Source organism: Panthera leo, chromosome Y (genome assembly GCF_018350215.1).
Source record: "Panthera leo isolate Ple1 chromosome Y, P.leo_Ple1_pat1.1, whole genome shotgun sequence".
Lineage (NCBI taxonomy): Eukaryota > Metazoa > Chordata > Mammalia > Carnivora > Felidae > Panthera > Panthera leo.
This window is the reverse complement of record NC_056697.1, coordinates 933939-955793: the sequence shown is the minus strand read 5'-3', so window position 1 is coordinate 955793 and position 21855 is coordinate 933939. Positions and strand designations below refer to the sequence as shown.

General features: G+C 55.6%; 1 protein-coding gene and 1 long non-coding RNA gene across 2 annotated transcripts; one reads left to right on the top strand and one right to left on the bottom strand.

The window, feature by feature from the left end:
- The first annotated feature begins 63 nt into the window (after positions 1-63).
- LOC122212629 lies at positions 64-2980 on the top strand. The gene is made up of 2 exons (XR_006199233.1): positions 64-562; positions 1492-2980. It is a non-coding gene; the product is annotated as an uncharacterized LOC122212629 (long non-coding RNA).
- On the bottom strand, positions 2957-21010 carry CSF2RA (colony stimulating factor 2 receptor subunit alpha). Its single transcript, XM_042926554.1, is given in 13 exon segments — positions 2957-3171; positions 3463-3544; positions 5946-6042; positions 7286-7421; positions 7839-7868; positions 9521-9654; positions 11117-11289; positions 11383-11512; positions 13888-14011; positions 15018-15160; positions 16004-16105; positions 19916-19958; positions 19960-21010. Coding segments are annotated over 13 exon segments (1377 nt in total). The 5' UTR covers positions 20047-21010; the 3' UTR covers positions 2957-3075.
- Between the last annotated feature and the right edge of the window lie 845 nt (positions 21011-21855).

The following is a 21855-nucleotide window of genomic DNA, read 5'->3' as shown; positions in this document are numbered from 1 at the left end:
CTCAGTCTCAGCCGCTCTGCCCCTCCTGGATCTCAGCGGCCCTGCCCTGCCTGGATCTCAGCAGCCCTGCCCTGCTTGGATCTCAGGGGCCCTGCCCCCCCTGGATCTCAGTGGCCCTGTCCCTCCTGGATCTCAAGACGGCCTTCCAAGAGTGCCACTGTGTCCCCAGGTCTCATTTCCTGGGGGTGAACTCCCCATGGGCTCAGATCCCTCCCCCGCCAGCCGCTCAGCCCCCCCGGGTGCCTTCGCCTGACGCTCTTGACCATGGGAGACCCTGGGGGCCGAGGTGGGCCCCAGACCATTATCTCAGGAGCACAGGCACGAGGGAGCCTTCCTCCCCACAAGTGGTGTGGCCCCACCTGTAAGAACAACGGGGCTGTAAGAACCACGGCTCCAAGGAAAACCCTAAGGTCTGGGCCTGGCCCCTGCCACCACTCTGGTCCTTCTGACCCCCAGCCTGCGGCTGGCCGGTCCCCACAGCCTACGGCCTTTGCAAGGTGTGGAGCATGAAAGTATTCCTCTGGGACTCGTCCTAGGGTTTTCTTCTCCGGGAAACCTCAGGGTGTGCCCTTGAGGTCGTCACCTGATTAGACGAGGCCCACCCCCCATGTGATGCCACCTCTCTTTACTTAAAGTCAGCTGCTTGCGGATTTTTGGTCCCACCTACAAAACACCCCTCAGTGAGTGTTTGATTGAATAACGGAGTGGGGTAGAGGGCTGTCACCCAGAACTCTTAGCTGGTTGGGGAATGAAAGAATCACGGCCAGAGACTCCTCCTTCTGAGTTTAGATTCCCCACAACACCGTCCACGCTTCCAGATGAGAATGAAATGCAGGGAGTCTGGGCCCGTGCTTCCAAATTCATACTAGCAGGATAATGACTGATATCACATCTGCTCGCGAATCCAGGAAGTGACTCTAAAACATGCTCAGGGTCAGAGGAGAGGGAGGCTTGGGAGGCAGAATGGAGAAGCACCTGTGGGAACCCGTGAGGTGGGGTGAGTCGGAGACTCGGCCGTGAACTCCTCCAAGAGTGTTGGGAGCTGCTGTGGAACAAAGAGCCGGGACTAGGAGGTCTGCACCAGCCCCTCCCCCCGGGGCCGGCCCGCCTGAGCCCAGAGGAGCCCGTGGGAAGGCACAGGTTGGGCGTGGGGACTACCGTCGGGAGCGTGTGCCCACTGCCCTGGCGGGGTCACCTAGGACTGGCACAGGGGACCCACTGGACGGCACATCATGATGAGTTCACCCTTTAAATAGTTCCGTGACGGTCATTTCATGTGGATGGGCATCACATGGATGGGCAACAGCGCCCCCCTCCGTCCCCATTATTCAGTCAAACACTCACTCGGGCTGTTTTGTAGGTAGGACAAAAAATCCACAAGCAGCTGACTTGAAGAGATGCTAGTTCACATGGGGGGTGGGCCTCGTCTAATCAGGCGAAGACCTCAAGGACACACCCTGAGGTTTCCCAGAGAAGGAATTCTGCCTCAAGTCTGGAGTGTCCCCTGCTACATGCCCACCTGCCCGGCAGGTTTCACCCTCAGCAGCCCCGCCATCGACATCGCATGAGCCAATTCCTGGATAACCATCTGTGTATCGTCTTCGTGTGTATCTATTTGTATATATGTGCGGATGTGTTTCTGCAAACATGTATCTCTTCGTGCATACATATCCACACGTATTTCTGCAGACATGTATCTCTTTGTGCATACGTATCCACACGTATTTCTGCAAATATATATCTTCGTGCGTACATATACACACATATTTCTGCAAACATGTATCTCTTCGTGCATATGTATCCACACATATTTCTGCAAATATGTATCTCTTTGTGCATACGTATCCACACGTATTTCTGCAAATATATATCTTCGTGCGTACATATACACACATATTTCTGCAAACATGTATCTCTTCGTGCATATGTATCCACACATATTTCTGCAAATATGTATCTCTTTGTGCATACATATCCACATGTATTTCTGCAAACATCTATCTCTTCATGCATACGTATCCACAGGTATTCCTGCAAATATGTATCTCTTCGTGCATACGTATCCACACATATTTCTGCAAATAGATATCTCTTTGTGCATGCGTATCCACACGTATTTCTGCAAATATATATCTTTGTGCACACGTATCAACACGTATTTCTGAAAATATGTATCTCTTTGTGCATATGTATCCACGTATATATTTTCCTGTCTCTTCTGGGTATATATTCCGATATGGATCTACCTGTATCTGTGTCTGTATCTGTATCTCTCTGTATATACATTTTCCACATACATCTTGCTCTCCCGTTAGCTTTGTCCTCATGAACAAATCCAGCCCGGAGGTAAGCCGTGGTTTCCACGGGACACTCCTGCTGGCTTTGGAGACCTTCTGCGGGCACCCCAGGTACGTGCAGCTGACATCCTTCCCGGCCACGTTCACTTCCGGTCCTGGATGTGCCCTGTTGTCTCATGAAGGCCCGCATTAGACGCTCTCCTGGCGCATACCCTCACGTGCGCAGGGCGGCCTGCAGGTCGTAGGATTTGCCCTCTCAGAAGTCACGATGCAGAGGTGTAGCCAGGATCTTTGAAGGAAGTCCCCTCCCCTCCCTCCCATGCCTGCACACAAAGGTGTCCAAGTCCTGACCCCCATGTTGTGGACTAATGTCCCCAAGGACGTCCACGACCTGATTCCCAAAGCCTGTGAACATGTGACCTTCTGTGACCAACGGGCCCTTACAGGTGATTACGCTCGGGACCCTGAGATGGTCCCTGTACGGGGAGGCCACTGTTCGCATGGGACAAGTGTGTCAGAGGCCATGCCCCAGCCCCACCGGCTGCTGGCAGGGGGACGCCTGAGCCACGGGAGGGAAAGCCTCATTGCTCCCCGGGGGTCAAGGAAGGTGCGTCATGGGGTCAGGACCCAACGGTGTTCAACTCCGACTACAGGCATCCTTGCAAAAGACCACGTTGTTTTAAAGTAAAAAAATAGAGCGCCGTATAAATAAGTGTTCAAACAATGAAAAGACAAAACGGCTTCCAGAACATTCCAGGGCTGGAAGCAACTTTGTGGTTCACACGCTCTCCGGGGCGACGGTGACTTCCTCCACGGTTAGGATCTCTTCATGGTCGATCTTTCCTGTATCCGGGGTGGATTTCTCCCAGATGATCTGGGGGGCACAGGGAGGACGGGGGTGTCGGGTTTTCGGGAACCCAGAGAGCAGGGCTCGGGTGGCCGAGGGCTGTGGATGGGAACCGGGGGCCCGGTGGGCGGGGCCGCCCTGTGACTGAGGCATAAAAGGACCGCCTGATGGGACGGCTTGGGACAGGGGCCTCCAGGCATACGGTCCGGCACGTGCAAAGGTCCTGGGGCAGGACCGAGCCTGGGGACCAAGGGAGGGGAAGGAGGCTCACTGCCCACCCCCCGTGCTGGTTCGCTGCCCACCCCCCCCCCCACCTACCTGGTGGTCAGTGTGAACGTTCTCACTCCATTTATCCTTGATGTGCGGAATCCGTGGGAATAAGGTCTCTGACGCAAACAACCTGGGGACACAAGGAGCGTGTGAACGACAGACCGGCATGTAACCTCACCCGTCTGTGATGTGGGACACGTCCTCCTGCCGTGTGAGAAGCCACAGCCACGTTCCGGGGAACGATTTCACTGAAGGCTCGAATCTCAGAGAAATGAGCAAACACGAGACTGAGTCCCTGGGGTACGGGGATGGACTGGAGGATGTGGCCCATCGCGGGCATCCTGGGGTAGCCCGGGGTCCCCGGACATGTCCCCCTGTCCCTCCAACCTTGGAGAGCACGCTTTCCGAGCCGGCAGTTTCCTGTCCACGAGCTGGGTTTATGGTCGGCACTATTTCCAGCGGCCTGACTTCATTTGTGCATCTGAGCCTGAACAGCTGAGTGCTGTCCCCCCAAAATATATACTCAGGTCCTGAGTCCAGGCACCTGGAAACAGGACCTTGTTGGGAATTTTATCTTTGCAGATGTAATCAAGTTAATGTGAGCTCATCCTGCATGAGGGAACCTAAATCCAATGACGGGTGTCCCTGCCCTGCCTGGATCTGAGTGGTCCTGTCCCCCCTAGATCTCAGGGGCCCTGCCCTGCCTGGATCTCAGTGTTTCTGCCTTTCCTGGATCTCAGTGGTCCTGTGCCTCCTGGATCTCAGTGGCCCTGCCCCTCTTGGATTCAATGGTCTTGCCCTTCCTGGATCTCAGTGGTCCTCCCCTGCCTGGATTACAGTGGTCCTCCCCTGACTGGATCTCAGCAGCCCTGCCCTGCCTGGATCTCAGCGGCCCTGCCCTGCCTTGATCTCAGCGGCCCTGCCCTGCCTGGATCTCAGTGTTTCTGCCTTTCCTGGATCTCAGTGGTCCTGTGCCTCCTGGATCTCAGTGGCCCTGCCCCTCTTGGATTCAATGGTCTTGCCCTTCCTGGATCTCAGTGGTCCTCCCCTGCCTGGATCCCAGGGGTCCTGCCCTGCCTGGATCTCAGCGGCCCTGCCCTGCCTGGATCTCAGGGGTCCTGCCCGTCCTGGATCTCAGTGGTCCTGCCCTGCCTGGATCTCAGCGGCCCTGCCCTGCCTGGATCTCAGGGGTCCTGCCCCTCCTGGATCTCAGGGGTCCTGCCCCTCCTGGATCTCAGTGGTCCTGCCCTGCCTGGATCTCAGTGGCCCTGCCCTGCCTGGATCTCAGTGGTTCTGCCTCTCCTGGATCTCAGTGGCCCTGCCCTACCTGGATCTCAGCAGCCCTCCCCTGCCTGGATCTCAGTGGCCCTGCCCCTCCTGGATCCCAGTGGCCCTGCCCTGCCTGGATCTCAGTGTTTCTGCCTCTCCTGGATCTCAGTGGTCCTGTGCCTCCTGGATCTCAGCGGCCCTGCCCTGCCTGGATCTCAGTGGTCCTGCCCCCCCTGGATCTCAGCAGCCCTGCCCCTCCTGGATCTCAGTGGCCCTGCCCTGCCTGGATCTCAGCGGCCCTGACCTTCCTGGGTTTCAGCGGACCTGCCCTGCCTGGATCTCAGGGGTCCTGCCCTGCCTCGATCTCAGGGGTCCTGCCCCTCCTGGATCTCAGTGGTCCTTCCCTGTCTGGGTCTCAGACTCTCGTCTCCAATGCTGGGAGATGATTCATTTCTGTTGTTTCAAGACATCTGGTTTGTGGTCATTTTTTCCTGTTTCCACAGGAAACACAAGCAGCTTTTCACAAAGATAAGTGCCTTGGGTAAAGCACGCGCTCTGTGACCGTTCCGGTGGCTGTGGCCCCTGTTCCCATCTGCTCCCAGGTGCAGGGTCCCTGGGCAACGGGGGTGCCGTGCGGCCCCCGCATTCAGCCGGCCGGGACAGCCCCCCCTTGTCCTGTGCCATTGGCCACGCCCTAAGTCCTGAGGGGAACGGCCACCGGATGCCCAGCCAGGACGCGGGGGCCATCGAGGGCTGGGCACAGGAGGCCACCCAGAGGGTCCCCCCATCGTGCAGGAGGGCCACCCTCTGCGAAGATGCCCCAGGTTCGCAAACCGTGCCCTGCACCGGCCTGTAGGTGAGAATTAACTTTTCTGCGTGTGCCTTTCATCCCGAGGCGCGTGTGAGGGGCCCTGAGACCCTGTTGGAGCCGAGGGCACACGTCTGCTGCCCACACAGGAGCCCCCGTTCCCCACGTGCAAAGGCGGGCGGACTGGATGCTGCCGGCTGGGCCCCGAGGCCTCGGTGAGACTCGCACGGGGACAGGAAGCTTTGGCAGAAAGAGAAGCTGAGGGCGGGGGCCCCCAGCGCCCATCCGGCTGAAGGGTGGGGGCGCACGGGTGGGCTCGGTAGGGCCCCTGGGGGGCTCTGGGGCTGCTCCTCGGGGGTCCCGACGAGGCCCCCGTTGGCCGCGTCTACACCACCCCCTGCTGAGGGCACACCACCGGCTCTGTGAGCTCCATCCAAACCACCACTGGAATTACCTTTTCACAAAGCAGCTGAGAATCAGGGCACAGACGAAGGTCCCCAGGACCACGAGCACATAGACGTGCACAAAGCTGGCTGTGGCTTGTGTGGAGCCTGGGGAGACAGGGGGACGCACCTCGTACCCCTCAGGGCAGACTGGGGACACACGGCAGTCATTCCCTCGCCGGCTGGCCGCGGAGGAGAAAGGCTCAGAGCGGCGGAGGACCCGCCAAGTGTCCACCCCGAAGCCTTCCCGCAAAGCTGCCCATGAGCCAAAGGGGCCTCTGCACCGTCCACACCAGAACGTGCTCTGATGGTGCGATAAACCGATTTCAAAGGGGACCAAAAAGGCACGCCTGGGAGGCTCTGTCGGTTAAGCGTCCGACTTCGGCTCTGCTCATGATCTCATGGTTCATGACTTCAACCCCTGCATCAGGCTCTGCACTGACAGCTCACAGCCTGGAGCCCGCTTTGGATTCTGTGTGTGTCTCTCTCTCTCTCTGCCTCTCCCCTGCTCCTGCTCTGTCTCTCAAAAATAAACATTTAGGGGCTCCTGGGTGGCTCAGTCGGATAAGCATCCGACTTCGGCTCTGGTCATGATCTCAGGGTTCATGACTGCAACCCCTGCATCAGGCTCTGCGCTCACAGCTCGCAGCCTGGAGCCCGCTTCCGATTCTGTGTCTCCCTCTCTCTCTGCCCCTCCCCTGCTCATGCTCTGTCTCTCTCTGTCTCAAAAATAAATAAAAACATTAAAAAAACTTTTTTAAATAAAAAAATAAACATTTTAAAAAAAAGACCAAAAAAATTAATTTCTAAAAAACAAACCAAATGACCAAGTAAATACATTTCAAATCCCCAAATAAAATAGAAATGGACCAAATAAATAAATTTTAACCTCCAAATAAAATAGAAATGGACCAAATAAATAAATTTTAGCCTCCAAATAAAATAGAAATGGACCAAATAAATAAATTTTAACCTCCCAAATAAAATAAAAGTGGACCAAATAAACTTTAACCTCCAAATAAAATAGAAATGGACCAAATAGATAAGTAAATTTAAAAAATAAAAAAATAAATACAAATGGACCCCCCCAACCAACCATACGCATTTCCAGGCATATGGTTTTTTTTTTTTTTTTTTTTTCTCTGCAGGCATATGGCTTCAACAAAGTCGCCCTACAAGTGTCAGACCAGGAGACCCCTTCCGGCTGGGGTGGCCGGTTCAGGAGGCTGCGGGGCGTTTGTCCTTCCTCTGAAGGAGCACAGACAAGCGCACGGGAACCCCTGGGTCGTGAGCCTCCAGGGAGACGGGACGGGCTAACAGATGGATCCGGAGGCACTCCCGGGTCACGTACCGAATTCCACGGGCTGGCTCCAGGCGCTCCAATGCTGTCCCCGTGCGTCTGAGACCCGTATCGTTACAGTGTGCTTGGGTCTGGGCTCTGGACTCGGGAAGTTGTATTTATTTTCCGATTTGCCGGTCACGTCGATCTTTGGACAGAAGAGAAAAGTTTCAAGGCAGGGTCTCCTGTGTTCAGCAAAGAAGGGCTGGGGCGGGAGGTGGGGGGGAGCGGGCGGGGGGGGGATGCCTTTCCAACGGCCCCACCGAGGCAGCTGACAGGTTCAGAAGCACGCTCCCTCCGGGGCCGAGCATCAGAACTGTCTAGAAACACGTGGTCTCGGGGGCTCCCCCAAGTAGAAATCACTCAGCAGGTACAAGGGCCAGGAGCAGAGACGGGGACCGAGCTAAGCCCCATTGGACAGAAGACGATACGGAAGGTCAGAGTGTCCCTAGGACTTAGGAAACGTCCCCATAAAGGACGTTGACGTCCACCCACTACAGGTGTTTGGCAGGAAGAAATCTGGGTCACGCTCACAGGAATCTTCTGGGTCAGGGTTTCAACTCACCAGTTGATTTCCGGCGTGTTCCTTGTTGTCCTAGAAAAAAACAAACAGAACTAGATGTACTTTTCTGCATTGGGCACATTTTTACAGTTTTCACACGTTGTCCCCTGGGAGTGTGGTCAAGGGTCACACCCCGGGGCCCAGGGGACGGCTGAGGCCCTGTGAGCTGCCTTCACCCGAGTCACGTGGGGACTGAGGGTGGGACTCGTCCACGGAGGGAAACGGGGCCTGATCACGCCTGGGGTTCAAGCCAGTGGCGGATGGGGCCAAGCAAGGGCTGGAGGTCGAGTTTGTCTACACTGGGCACAGGCGGATGTGGAGAGAGGGCTCCCCCTTGTCTACACTGGGCGCAGCTGGAAGTGGAGAGAGGGCTCCCCCTGTCTACACTGGGCGCACGTCCATATGGAGCCTAGCGTCCCCTTGTCTACACTGCACGCACGTCCATACGGAGCCTAGCGTCCCCCTGTCTACACTGCGCGCACGTCCATACGGAGCCTAGCGTCCCCTTGTCTACACTGCGCGCACGTCTATATGGAGCCTAGCGTTCCCCTGTCTACACTGCGCGCAGGTCCATATGGAGCCTAGCGTCCCCTGTCTACACTGCGCGCACGTCCATATGGAGCCTAGCGTCCCCCCTGTCTACACTGGGCGCACGTCCATACGGAGCCTAGCGTCCCCCTGTCTACACTGGGCGCACGTCCATACGGAGCCTAGCGTCCCCCTGTCTACACTGCGCGCACGTCCATACGGAGCCTAGCGTCCCCTTGTCTACACTGGGCGCACGTCCATACGGAGCCTAGCGTCCCCCCTGTCTACACTGGGCGCAGGTCCATATGGGGCCTAGCGTCCCCCTGTCTACACTGGGCGCACGTCCATACGGAGCCTAGCGTCCCCCGTCTACACTGCGCGCACGTCCATATGGAGCCTAGCGTCCCCCGTCTACACTGGGCGCACGTCCATACGGAGCCTAGCGTCCCCCTGTCTACACTGCGCGCACGTCCATACGGAGCCTAGCGTCCCCCTGTCTACACTGCGCGCACGTCCATACGGAGCCTAGCGTCCCCCCTGTCTACACTGCGCGCACGTCCATACGGAGCCTAGCGTCCCCTTGTCTACACTGCGCGCACGTCTATATGGAGCCTAGCGTTCCCCTGTCTACACTGCGCGCAGGTCCATATGGAGCCTAGCGTCCCCCGTCTACACTGCGCGCACGTCCATATGGAGCCTAGCGTCCCCCCTGTCTACACTGGGCGCACGTCCATACGGAGCCTAGTTTCCCCCCTGTCTATACCGAGTCTCCGTTGATGGGGAAGAGAGAGTCCGCCTTGCCCCCCCTGGCCTCCCGTGGTCGTGGCGGAGCGAACCTGCCTTGTCTACACTGGGTCCCGGCGGTCCTGGAGGAAAGAACCCCCTTCTCCAGGCGGGTGCCAGGGCCTGTGCGTCCCGCCTCGGCCTGCTCACCTCCAAGCCCCGACGGCGCTCGGGGAGCAGCCGGGGGTGTCCCCTCGCCCTGGGACCGGCCGCGGGGTGACCGTCCCGCGGGGGGCACCGTGTCCTCCTCTGCCCCGCCGCCCCGCCTCACCCATCGCTGCCGGGCCGCGCGCACCGGGCCCTCGCGGCGGGGGGCGGGGCGCTGGTCTGCCCTCTGGGTCGACGCCGTCCGGTCCGGGGCCGAGCGCACTGACCTGTTTCTGGATGCGCAGCTGGTAGTTGAAGTCCCAGGCGGACGAGGGGTGTCGGGTCCTGGGCGGGTCCCAGAGGATCTGGCAGTGGGACGGGTTGCAGTCGACGCTGACGTTGTTGGGCGGGCTGTATATTTCTGCGAGGGGGACCGAGGTCACGGCCCTGAGCCCCGGGGGCTCCGGCCCAGGTCCGCCCGCCGGGCGTCAAGGGGCAGCCGGTAGGGGTCCCCTGGAGCACCAAAGGGGACCGCGGGCGGGCGCGTGGGCAGGGCTGGCGGTGCGCACGCGCGACCGCGTGGCCGGCTGCGGGGAGGGACCCGGGAACCCCGGGGGAGGGAAGGAGGGACGCAGGGGGGGCTGAGCGGACACGGGGCCACTATGGGGACAGCCGGGCGGAGAGGACGCACGTCCTGACCCGGCGAGCGGCGAAGGGATACCCCGCGGGGTGGGTCGCGCCAAGGCTGGGGACGTGCGGTCTGTGTCTCCTCCCGGCGGCCACATTCGGTCCTCAACCCCGGAGGTGGGAGGGGGCGCGTTCCGTCACGGAAAACCCGCACAGACTGCTAAGACTGTCCCCGTCCTTTCGGGACGGCACGCAGCCTTCCTTACGCAGACTCGACTCCTTAAACCGTTGCCCCTTGGGGCCCCCAGCCCCTCTCCCATCCCCCCTGCCCCTGGCCGAAGTCAGAGGAGGGAACTGAAAATTCAAAGCCACCGATCCTGCGGTTGGTAACCCTGGCAACCGGCCCCCAACCCGAGCGCTTTTCCGCGGTCACCTCGTTAACATAACAAAAGACACATTCAGGGCTCTGGACCCCGGGAAATTCAAAGGGTCTGGTCAGCCCTGGGCCACAGAGCCGGGAGGGAGACCCAGAGTGGCTGATCGGAAGTCACAGTATCACAGGGCTGAAGTTTGCAATAATCTTGGGGCCTCCTGGGTCACATAAAAGTCTTAGAAACATGGGGAAGAAGAGAGAAAAGTCGGGATTCCCTCGGAAGGAAGGTGGCCACGTCTGGGCCAGGGGACGTTTGTCCTGCTGTGACAGTCCCAGGGGCCCCAGCGGCCACCTAGAGCTCCCCCAACAGGTGGCTCTGCAAGAGGGGGCTGGGGGAGACGTGAGCTGGCATCTGTTTGTCAACGGGGTCCCCCCAAAAGGCAAGAGAAGGCTGTGCCCGCTACCACATGGGGAGGCCCACAAGCGAGCCCGAATTCCCCTCCCGCCACCTCCCGGTCCGAATGTCCCCCTCTGTCCTGCTGGGACTTCGCTGTGGGGGCCTCGGGGGGGGGGGCTCTGGCTTCCTCCAGTGGACGGTGGGGGGCAGGGGCACCACACCTTTTCACCACAGCGAGTTCAGAGTAGAAGGGGTGCTGGCCCCCTTACTCGGCCACCTTCCAGAAGGAAGGAACCGTATGGACACCTCGACTCGGGGTCTCTGGCCTCCAGAGCTGCGAGAGAATACATTTCCGTTCTTCCAACCCCCCCAGTTTGTGGCCAGGTGCTAACAGCAGCCCCAGGAAACGCGGGCTGGTGTCCCGGCAAATCCTGTCCCAAGCTCGCCTGCCAAGCATGGGTTCACCCCACAGGACGCCGTTCTCACCTATGTTTTTCAAGGACAAAATCGTGTCAAAAAACTGGACCGCCGTCTCTCGGCTGGTGCCGTTCACCAGGAAGTAATTGCGGAACGTTAATCCCGACAGATCGTGCAGGTGACATCCGACGTGGGTTCCTGAGTCCGTCACGTAATGAGGACACTCTCTTTCCCTTTTTTCCCTACAAGATTCCAAGGTGTTCGGAGACCGGTCAGGGCGTCCCCCCCTCCCGCCCTGTGCTTTTCAAGGCCGCCTACGTAAGGTCGACACTTACTTAAAGTCTAGTATGTACAAGAAATATTGGACGTCATCAGGCGCAGCCTGACCTTTCGCCCAAGTGCAGTTCATGAAGTTCACATTGTAGATAAAACAGGAGAAGTTTTGGGCAGCGGTGCCCTCGCCACCTGAGAAGACACAAGAAGGAAACAATCTGGGCAAGGGGACCACAGGCTTTATGCTTGGAGCCTCTACCGAGCATTCAAAGAATAGTTCGTTCCAGTCCTTCTTAAACACGTCCAAAAAATAGAAGAAGAGGAAACACTTCCAAATTCATTTTGTTTTATTTACTTTTTATTTCGAGAGAGAGAGGGAGAGGTGGGAAGGGGCAGAGAGAGAGAGGAAGAGAGAGAATCCCAAGCAGGCTCAGTGCTGTCAGCGGGAAGCCTGATGCAAGGCTCAAACTCATGACCTGAGCCGAAATCAAGAGTCGCACGCTTAACAGACCCACCCTGAGCTTTCAGCACAGAGCCTGACGTGGGGCTCGAACTCACAGACTGTGAGATCATGACCTGAGCTGAAGTTGGTTGCTTAACCGACTGAGCCACCCAGGTGCCCCATCACCACCTCAATTTAAACATAGCATGGGAAATCCTAGCCAGAGCAATTAGACAAGAAAAAGAAATAAAGGTATCGAAATTAAAAAAAAAATCAAGATTATCTGTTTGCTGATAATATAATCATATGTGTACAAAAAACCCCTAAAAACTAAACAAGCAAAAACACTTTAATTTTTTTTTAATTTTTTAAAATATTTATTTATTTTTCAGAAAGAGAGAGACACAGAGTGCAAGCAGGGGAGGAGCAGAGAGAGAGGGAGACACAGAATCCAAAGCAAGCCCCAGGCTCTGAACTGTCAGCCCAGAGTCCGACATGGGGCTCGAACTCACGAACCGCGAGATCATGACCTGAGCCAAAGTCTGCCGCTCAACCAACCGAGCCACCCAGGTGCCCCCAAAAACACTTTTATTATAGCTAATAAATAAATGTAATAAAGTTGCAGGATACAAAATCAGCATGCAAAAATCAGTATTTGTATACTCTAATGGCAACCCGTTTAGGAAGAGAATTAAGAAAATAATTCCAGGGTGCCTGACTGGCTCAGCTGGTAGAGCATGTGACTCTTGATGTTGGGACTGTGGGTTTGAGCCCCACATTGGGTGTAGAGATTACTTAAAAATAAGAAAAATTTAAAAAAGGAAATAATCCCTTTGTTCTGATAGCAACAAAAGGAATACAATACTTAGGAATAAACTGAACCAAGAAAGTGAAAGATGTGTATACTGAATATTATCCGACATTGATGAAGAAAATTTAAGAACACACAGATAAGGGGCGCCTGGGTGGCTCAGTCGGTTGGGTGTCTGACTTCGGCTCAGGTCACGATCTCGCAGTCCGTGAGTTCCAGCCCCGCGTCGGGCTGTGGGCTGATGGCTCAGAGCCTGGAGCCTGCTTCCGATTCTGTGCCTCCCTCTCTCTCTGCCCCTCCCCCGTTCATGCTCTGTTTCTCTCTGTCTCAAAAATAAATAAAACGTTAAAAAATTTTTAAAAAAAATAAGAAAAATTTAAAAAAGGAAATAATCCCTTTGTTCTGATAGCAACAAAAGGAATACAATACTTAGGAACAAACTGAACCAAGAAGGTGAAAGATGTGTATACTGAATATTATCCGACATTGATGAAGAAAATTTAAGAACACACAGATAAGGGGCGCCTGGGTGGCTCAGTCCATTAAGCATTTGACTCTGGGTTTGGGAGGAGAAGGAGAAGAAGGAGGAGGAGGAGGAGAAGTGGGAGGAGGAGGAGAAGGAGAAAACAACAAAAGAAAACAAACAAACACAACAAAAGACCCCCCAAAACTGAAACAACCTGAATAGGGCAAAGGACCTGAATAGACATTTTTCAGAAGAAGATACACAGATGGCCAACGGCTACGTTGGAAGATACTCCACATCACTCATCATCAAAGAAATGCGAATCAAAGCCGCAAGGAGCTGTCATCTCACACCCGCTAAATGGCTATTATGAAAAAGAGGAGAGATCAATACCGGGGAGGGTGTGGGCAACAGGGAACCCTGTGCACTGCTGGTGGGAATGTGAGTGAGTGCAGCCACTGTGGAAAAATTAGGAAGTTTCTCTAAATATTCACCGCAGAACTCTCATATGGCCCGGCAATCCCTACTTTTGGGTCTATACCGAAAGGAAACGAAATCTGGATCCCCAAAAGGTATACACACCCCCATGTTCATTATGGCACACATTCACAATAATGTGAATCATCATTCATTATGATTCGCAATAGCCAACGTGTGGACACAGCCTAAACGGTGTTGCTGAATGGATGGATACAGAAGATGTGGCGTATACACACGATGGAGTAGTATTCCGTTACAAAAAGAAGGTGTTATGTGTGCTAAGTGAGCAAAGTCAGACAAGAAAGACAACATTGGGCATGCCTTGAGGGTAATGATGTCCAGAAGGATCACTGTGATGTTTTCCCTACCTGGGTTAGCGTAGACCAGTTTTTCTGGAATCGGTCCTTGGGTGCTATTTACTTTAACCACGAACGTGATTCCCCCATGGAGAGAATCATGGGAAAAGTTGCAGTGACAGTCTTTGTTCTTGGGCTAAAAAGATGCAACCAGTCAGCGGATTAGGACATTTTTTCTTCTCATCTGGATGTCGTTTGTTCATCCACTGACCCCGTGAAGTCACCACCACCCATGCACACTCTCTGGGTGGGTGTTGGCGTGCCAACATGTAGGTGGGACCTCAACCCTGCAGTGTATAGTGTTGTTTAGAAGGCGGGAACAGAGGCCTTCTTTCCCTGGGGCCCTCAGTCACCAGTGATCCGGTTAAAATGCAGATTCTGGCTCAGTGGGGTCCAGGTGGGGGAGTTTTCTTGTCCTGTCTCAAACCCTCATACAGTCACAGGCTTCATGTTACCATTGTATCTGGTGAGCCTTGTGACCTTGTTTTCATCGAACACTCGGGACTAATGCTATGTCTTTCTTGGGATTAAGTCCGCCGTGTGGATGAGTTTGGATGGATCCACCGGGCAAAAGGCTGCAGTTTCTGGTGGGAGGACAGCGGTTCCCCTAAGCAACACCCTCTGATGGGACACCAAAGCCTGAAAATCACAGAATAAGCCGCATGTCTTCCCCCTGATCACTGTTGTTGGACATTCCGTCTCCCGGAAAGTGCCCCCTGGAAATTCTGGGCACATTCGGGTTCCCGATCGGAATCTGCCCTTGTGGCCCTGGGTCCCGCATCCCACCAGATTGTCTCATTTCGCCCTCTTTGGGTGGGTGATCATCCCCAAGGGTCCCACCCTACAGCCTGTGACAGGTCTAACCTCATAGGAGCTTTGAGCTGGGCATCCTTTCTGGGGAGCCCCGCCCTCCCTTTCCTTTTGGGATAAGACATTTTCCAAGGAGTTGCTAAGTCCCCCAGGGAATCGGGCCCCCAGGCACCTTTTGGACACGGGCCAGTCCTTATCTCCCTGGTACATCTAGAACCATGATGTGTCCCAACGTCATACCCATGCTGTCCATTCCCACCTGTTGTAGCCTTATTCCTAACGTGAAGAGAGCCTCGTGAAGGATACCAGATGACTTTATCAAACCATCTTACCTTTTTTCTGATCTCTCCTTTCTCCTTGTGGATCATCACACATTCGAGGTAGGTAGTGTTTTCTTTGCAGTCCCAACTCAGTTCCATTGTCCTTCGGTCAAACTTCATATTTAGACTGGGGACCAATTCCGTGGTTGGAACATCTGAAAGACGTAGCCACCGGATTCAGAAGTTGCCCTTTTCCCATCGTCACTCCCCACCCGCTGACCCATCCCGTATCTTGTAAGCAAAGATCAAGGCTGGGACATGCTGTGCCCTTCCCCTGTCCCACCCCAGGTGGCCCCAGGGCATTGGCACATCCTCAGAATCTGCCCCGCTCCCATCTCCCCTTCCTGCCTGGATCTCCGTGCCTTTTCTCCATGTGAGGACGCCTACCGTGTACGTGAGCCAAGACCAACCAAGTGAGAACCAGCAGAGACTATTTTTACTGCGAGCTCAGCACGGTGAGGGAGTCGGCCACCATCGGTGGCACTTGTCAGAGACTCAAGGGCGGACAGAGGGGAGGGCAGGTTTCACAGTGGACAAGCGGGGCCATTCGGTTGTGCCTGAGCAGAGGCTGTGGGTGTGGGGGAGATCACGTGACTCCCTAGAAGCGGGGTGCCCCTGTGATACGTTAGGACAGCACATCGGGCTTCCTCCGGTTGGTCCTAAGGCAGAACTTGTGTCAGAAAGCAGGGAAGCTGTCAGTTAGTGACCAAATCCCTGACATAACGCAGCCGAGAAAGTCTTTGACGGTCAACAGAACTCTGACAACACGTCCAGCCAGCTTGTGCACAGCCCTGGACCCAGGGCACTCCGGAGTGAGCAGACCTCACCAGCATCACGTGCAACGCACACGGCAGGGGCCAGGCTGGACAGCACACACTTTGTGCAGGCGTGTAAGGTGCGGAAGGACCCAGAGACCTCACGTGTCAGGACGTGTCCCCAGGGACACAGGACGCGGAATGAGGCGGGCAGAAAAGGGTCAGACAGCTTCACGCCCTTACCCTGGTGCTCCTGAGTCAGGGGTAACGCTGGGTCCAGCAGCATGCAAAACAGGATGGTCGTGGCCCAGGGTCCCAGGGGGCGGCTGGGAGGACGAGGAAGCCCTGGAAGGAGGGACAGTCACACTGTGAGGAAATCAGCTCTCACGAGGGGTCTCGGCAGGAGGACCCAGACAGGATTCCCCAGGGGGATGCTCCGGGGGAAAACCACAGGACCATCCCCAGGCTGATGGCCAGCCCGCTGGTCTGCCTGGGGTCACTGCAGGTTACAACCGGTCTCAGGGGGCCCCCAGAACCGAGGGCCTGGCCTGCAGCCTGGACACGGGCTCCAGCCCACCCTGTGTCCTCTGTATCCCTGCGGTGGTCAACTGACCACATGCTCTGGCATCATTCCCGTCTGTAATCTATTGGAGGAGATAGACGTCCGCGGGGCCCTTATGACGACGTCCACCATGCTGACATCGAGATGGACACGTCTCTGGGCATGTTATTGTGTCCAGCACAGGAACCAAGATCCACTCACTCCCTAGGGCTCAGGGCTGAGTCCAGGATGGGCACCAACTTGATGGCCATGTTGCGCACAAAACAACAGCGGAGACAGAGAGTCAGGGTCGTTCCCAGGCTGCTGGACTGTGAGTGATGTCCTGGCTCCACATACTCTGCCTCCCGGACACGTCTGGACCGTCTCTGACCGGGGTCCGGGTGGAACGTAGGCTCCCCAAGCCCTTCCCCAGACTACGCCTTCATTTGTCAAAGAAATGGATTCCAGTTCCACCTGCAGAGAATGGCCCAGGCTGTCCACCTACTCGAGAGCCCGCATGACCAAGAAACCAGGAACCCACTCATGGACTTCTCTCTTCTCCAGAATGAGCTTCCTGTGACAGGCAGGTTACAAAATGATCTCCCCGCAGAGCGTGGATGGAGATTTACCAGTGCCCCGCGGATCTACCCTGCAAATTCACACGTCCGCCATGTTGATCAGGCTTGACTCATGGTCCAGATGAGTCTTGAAGCCACACCCGATATGTCACAGTTCTTGGGAGAAAATTACACACACTCCTATTACTTTCTCATTGTGCTGACTCTTGTTTGGTTCATACAATTTTAATTTTCTAATTTGTATTAAAAAATTTTTAACTAAAAAAATTTTTTTTGCTGTTTATTTATTTTTGAGAGGCAGAGACAGACACAGACACAGAGCACGAGCAGGGGAGGGACAGAGAGAGAGGGAGACACAGAATCCAAAGCAGGCTCCAGGCTCTGAGCTGTCAACACAGAGCCCGACGCAGGACTCGAACTCACAGACTGTGAGATCGTGAACTGAGCTAAAGTCGGACGCTTAACCGACTGATCCACCAGGCACCTCCAAAATGTTTTTAATAGGAGTATAGTTGACACACACTCTGATTCTGTCTTAATAATCAGAATGGATTTGGGGCGAGTAGAAAAAGAAATGATAGGTCAGGTTTCCATTGTGGTAATAAAAATATTTTGAGGTTTGTCTTTTTTTTTTTAACTTCTTTTTTTAAAAACTTGAGTTTTGCAACTATCGAAAGGGGTGTGTAAAAATAAAAGAGGAAAATAAAAAGGGGTAAGTGCACAGAGAGATATGGAGGAGCCTAAATGATTTACTAAGTGAAAGAAGGCAGCTTGAAAATGATACATCCTGTATGATTCCAACTCTATGACATTCTGGAAAAGGAAAAAGTATGGAGACAGAAAAAAGTGAGCTGTCTTCAGGGTTGGGGGAGGGACAGATGGGCAGGTGGAGCACAGAGGATTTTTAGGGCAGTGAAACTACTCTGTTATCATCCTATAACAGTGGATCCATGTTGTTGCACATCTGTCCAAACTCAAAGAATGTCCAACACCAAGAGTTACTCTAATGTAAACCGTGGACTTTAATCAATAATCACGTATCAATATTGGTCCATCAATTATAACAGCTGTGCCACACTGATGCCAAATATTAATAATGGGGGAGACGAGGTCCAAGGGGAAGCACATATATAGGAATCCCTTAATTTTGACTTAAATGTTTCTGTAAACCTAAAACTGCTCTTAAAAAAAAAAAAAAACAAAGTCTATTAAAAACTTTTTCAACACGTAAGGACAAAAGCAAAGGGATCTGGTCACATAAAGCTGCACTCAACAGAGAACACCTGATGCTACGCTTGGGTTTGGGGTGGGGTCTTGTGGTCTGCCCACCATCTCCCTGGTGGTATTTTTGCTGGGGTTGGTTCCTTGGTGATTGTTGTTGTCACTTGTGAGTTGTAACGAGGGTCTTAGGTCTCTAAGTATTTCTCTCCCTCTCAGCCACTAACTGCCTCTGCTGTTTCTTCCTGCCTTTGTGTTCCCTATGACCTCATCCTTTTAATTCCTTATCTTTTCTTGGAGGTTCCTCTCTCTCTCTTACCACACATGATGGTGTTTTCTGTAATTTCCTTGTGTTAATGGTCTATGTTTTCTATCTTTTCTAAACACTCCCTCTTTACTCTTGGTGTATTAGCTCCCTGGGTGCTGACAGAACAGATAGCCACAAATTTCCTTTCTCCCTTCCCATTTCTCTTCCCTCCCTCCTTGCATCCTTTCTACTTTCTTTCCTTCCTTCCTTCTTTCCCTTCTTCCTCCTGCCTTCTTCCTTCCTTCCTTCCTTCCTTCCTTCCTTCCCTCCCTTCTTTCCTTCCTTCCCTTCCTTCCTCCCTCTTTCCCTCTTCCTTCCCTTCCTCCCTCCCTCTTTCCCTCCCTCCCTTCCTCCCTTCCTTCCTTCCTTCCTTCCTTCTTCTTTCCTTCCTTCCTCCCTTCCTCCCTCCTTGCCTTCCTCCCTCCCTCCCTCCTCTTCCCTTCATTCCTTCCTTCCTTCATTTTGTCCCTTCTTTCTTCCCTCCTTTTTCCCCCCTCCCTCCCTCTCTCTCACCCAGTCCTTTCCCCATTTCGTCCAGTGTCTGCTTTCTGGCTGCCTCCATCCAGCTGGTCCCTCTCTTCATGGGCTCTCTTCCTCTCCCCCTGGGCCCCCCTTAAGCTCCCTCTCCTGTCTCCCTCCCACGCATGGCCAGTTCAGCACATCTGGGCTCCTCTCTCCCCCACGTCCAGCCCCATCCAGGGGATCCTTCCTCTGTAGGAGCTACAGGCCCCCGCCTCACTGCTCCCTGCCCCACAGACCTCTGAGCTGTGGGGGATCATTCCTCACCGCCTGCCTCCTTCCCCACTCACTCTGTGCAGTGACAGGCGGCCTGCCTACTGAGGACTCTTCTAGGTGCCCCAGCCCCTTCTCCCCTGCTGTGCACCACTTTCTCCGGCTGGAGCCCAACGGTGCAGAATCCAGCCAGCTCCCCACACGTCAGGGGTGCACACCTGAGCCACCGTGCACCTGGGGAGCCGCCCCCAGCCTCCAATTCCTGCCTCCCAACCTCCCAGAGCCCACCCTGCCCGCAGGGCACCACACTTGCTATAAAAGAGGAAACGAAAGCGGGGAGCAGACCTGTCCCAACTTCCCGGCCTCCCCCGCACCTAGCAGTCCAGAGCTATGGCGACCTTCCGGCTTCCTCCGTCTGCAAGCTGAACCCTGCTCCACCCAGGCCTTCCCAGGCTTGTTTTCCCTTCACCCCCATAATCGTCTCGAACCCGCGTTTCTCCTCCTTTTTCCAGCCTCCCATACCAGCTGCTTGGGGGCTGCACACGCAGCAGGTGCCTGTGGATGGACGCCCGCCCCACCGCCCCGGTTCACCCGCCGCCCTGAATTTCTGCACCGAAATTTGCCCACGCCTGGACCTGTTCCCCATTCTGCTTCCTCTGCACTGACCCCTGCCTGTTTCTTCTTGCTCATGGTGATGGAGCAAAACCATCAACTTCTGTAAAACTGGATGAAGGAAAAAAAAGAAAAACCCAAAAGCAGACAACTGGGTTCTTTCATACCCAAGGGTGGCGGGCAGGGGGCCCACGGGAGGGTTGCTCTTTTTGACTAGATGGTTAGTGACGCTGTGCGGCTCTTGGCCGACGATGCCGACAGTCCCCGTGGAGGACATTGCGGGGAAGCGTGAAGTCATCGGTGCCGTGATGTCTCAGGCGCCTGGTGTGGTGAGCGTAGGCACCTCCCACAGGGTTCCTGGTTTCCCCGCTCACGCCCGTCCTGGGGGGCAGCTCCTGCCGGCCTCACTCCACCGGATGGGAAAACGCCATCCGGCGGGGCAGGGGGGTAGGATCTCGTGCTTCCTTGAGTTTATCTTTGCCTTGATTTTTAAAAACAGGCAAAACGCAGACGGTGTAAAATCTACCCTTTCAACGCCTACGGTTCCACAGCATTTCGCGCATCGGCAACGTTCAGGCATCCTCCCCACCTGAGCCGGGGCGTCCTCGACCCCCCAAAAGGGGGACCCCGTGCCCACTGCTCGACACTACTCACGTCCCTCCTGCCAACTGGGATCCGCCCGGGCTGCGTGTCTCCAATGAATGGTGACCACATAGCACTGCCCTCCTTTGCGTCCACTGCCTACCCAACTTTCCCGTCTTCTCTCGGTTGTCACCAGACGCGGACGCGCTCCGTCACCACGTCGTCGTCCCCAGAGACACCTGCTACTCAGGCCGGCCGGCAGATCTGCACTTGCTTGCCGGGGGCTTTGACGTGAGCGACCGTCAGGAACGTGTATCCCCAGGATCTGGGAAGCACCGTTGCCCGTATGGAAGACCGTCTGTACATGGCACCTCTGAGCGCATCCAAGCCTCCGGAGTAAGTCCAGAGTGGTTTCCGGGATCCCCACGCACAGCCTTGCCCGGGGGGCTCAGCCTGGTCCCGGTGCAAGCGGGCTCATCCATCCCTGAGGCTAATTCAGACCCTCCGACACCGCGCCCACGTGCTGTTGGAAATTCCCCCCCTCTGCGCGGGGGCCCCCCATCCGGATTTTCCCATTCCTCCCCCTCAGGTGCTCCCTGACGGCCAGTGTCAGCGGCCAGCGGCAGGAACAGGTACCACGGTGACAAGGCGCGTCGGAGACTCAGACAGGGAAGCAACCCGCCTTACCCCAGGGCTCCAGCCTCCGCGCTGGCCACCTGCTTTCTCTCTCTGTTTCCCGGCGCTCTGCCATCTGGCCGCTGTCTCAGGCGGCTCTGGGCCGTGTCAGAAAGTGAGGACCGTGATTGCACTGCAGGGGCACGGCAGCCGACACTTCCCTTTTCTGCTCAGCGCCCGCCCCCTTCCTGTGATGCGGCTCATTCCATACAGTCGGGACCCCTGGCCGCGGTCAGTGGAAGCCTCGGCTTGTCCGCGCTCTTGGAGAGCTGACCTGGGGCGTGACCCCCTCCCGGCCAGCATCCGTGTGCACAAGCACGTGTCCCCGAGGGCAGGCTGACGGCTCGGGGCGCGTTTTGTGATCCTTCGCGCGCGTGGCCGCATGAGGCTGCTGGGACACCTGCCCACCCTCCGCACGTCCATGGAGACAGGGCAGCTGTAAGCCCACGCGTCCCCTGTCTCGGGCTCTGCCAAGCCCCTCTACGTGGGGCCGATTTCTCCCTCTGGCTTCTGTTGTATGAAGTCAGGGCCACGGGCGCAACAGCTTTGCGGACTTCTGCGAGTCCTGCTGAATCTCCCAACCCAAGGGCGGCAACGGGGCTTTCTCTAAGAATAACCACATGCACTCCGTGTTCCCTTTTCTTCTTTCCCTCTTTGGGCCTCGGGGTTTTACCTGACACAACAGGTTTTCAGCTTTGCTGAAGGTGACGTGTAACCTTGGCTCTAAGGTCACCTTCTGAGAATCGAATGTGGTGCCAATCGGAGGCCACGATCTTGCAGAAACTCACAGCGAGGAAACGGTCAACTCGTCCCTACAGCTCCAGCCCTTGTCCCCACTGTCGCTCCAGCC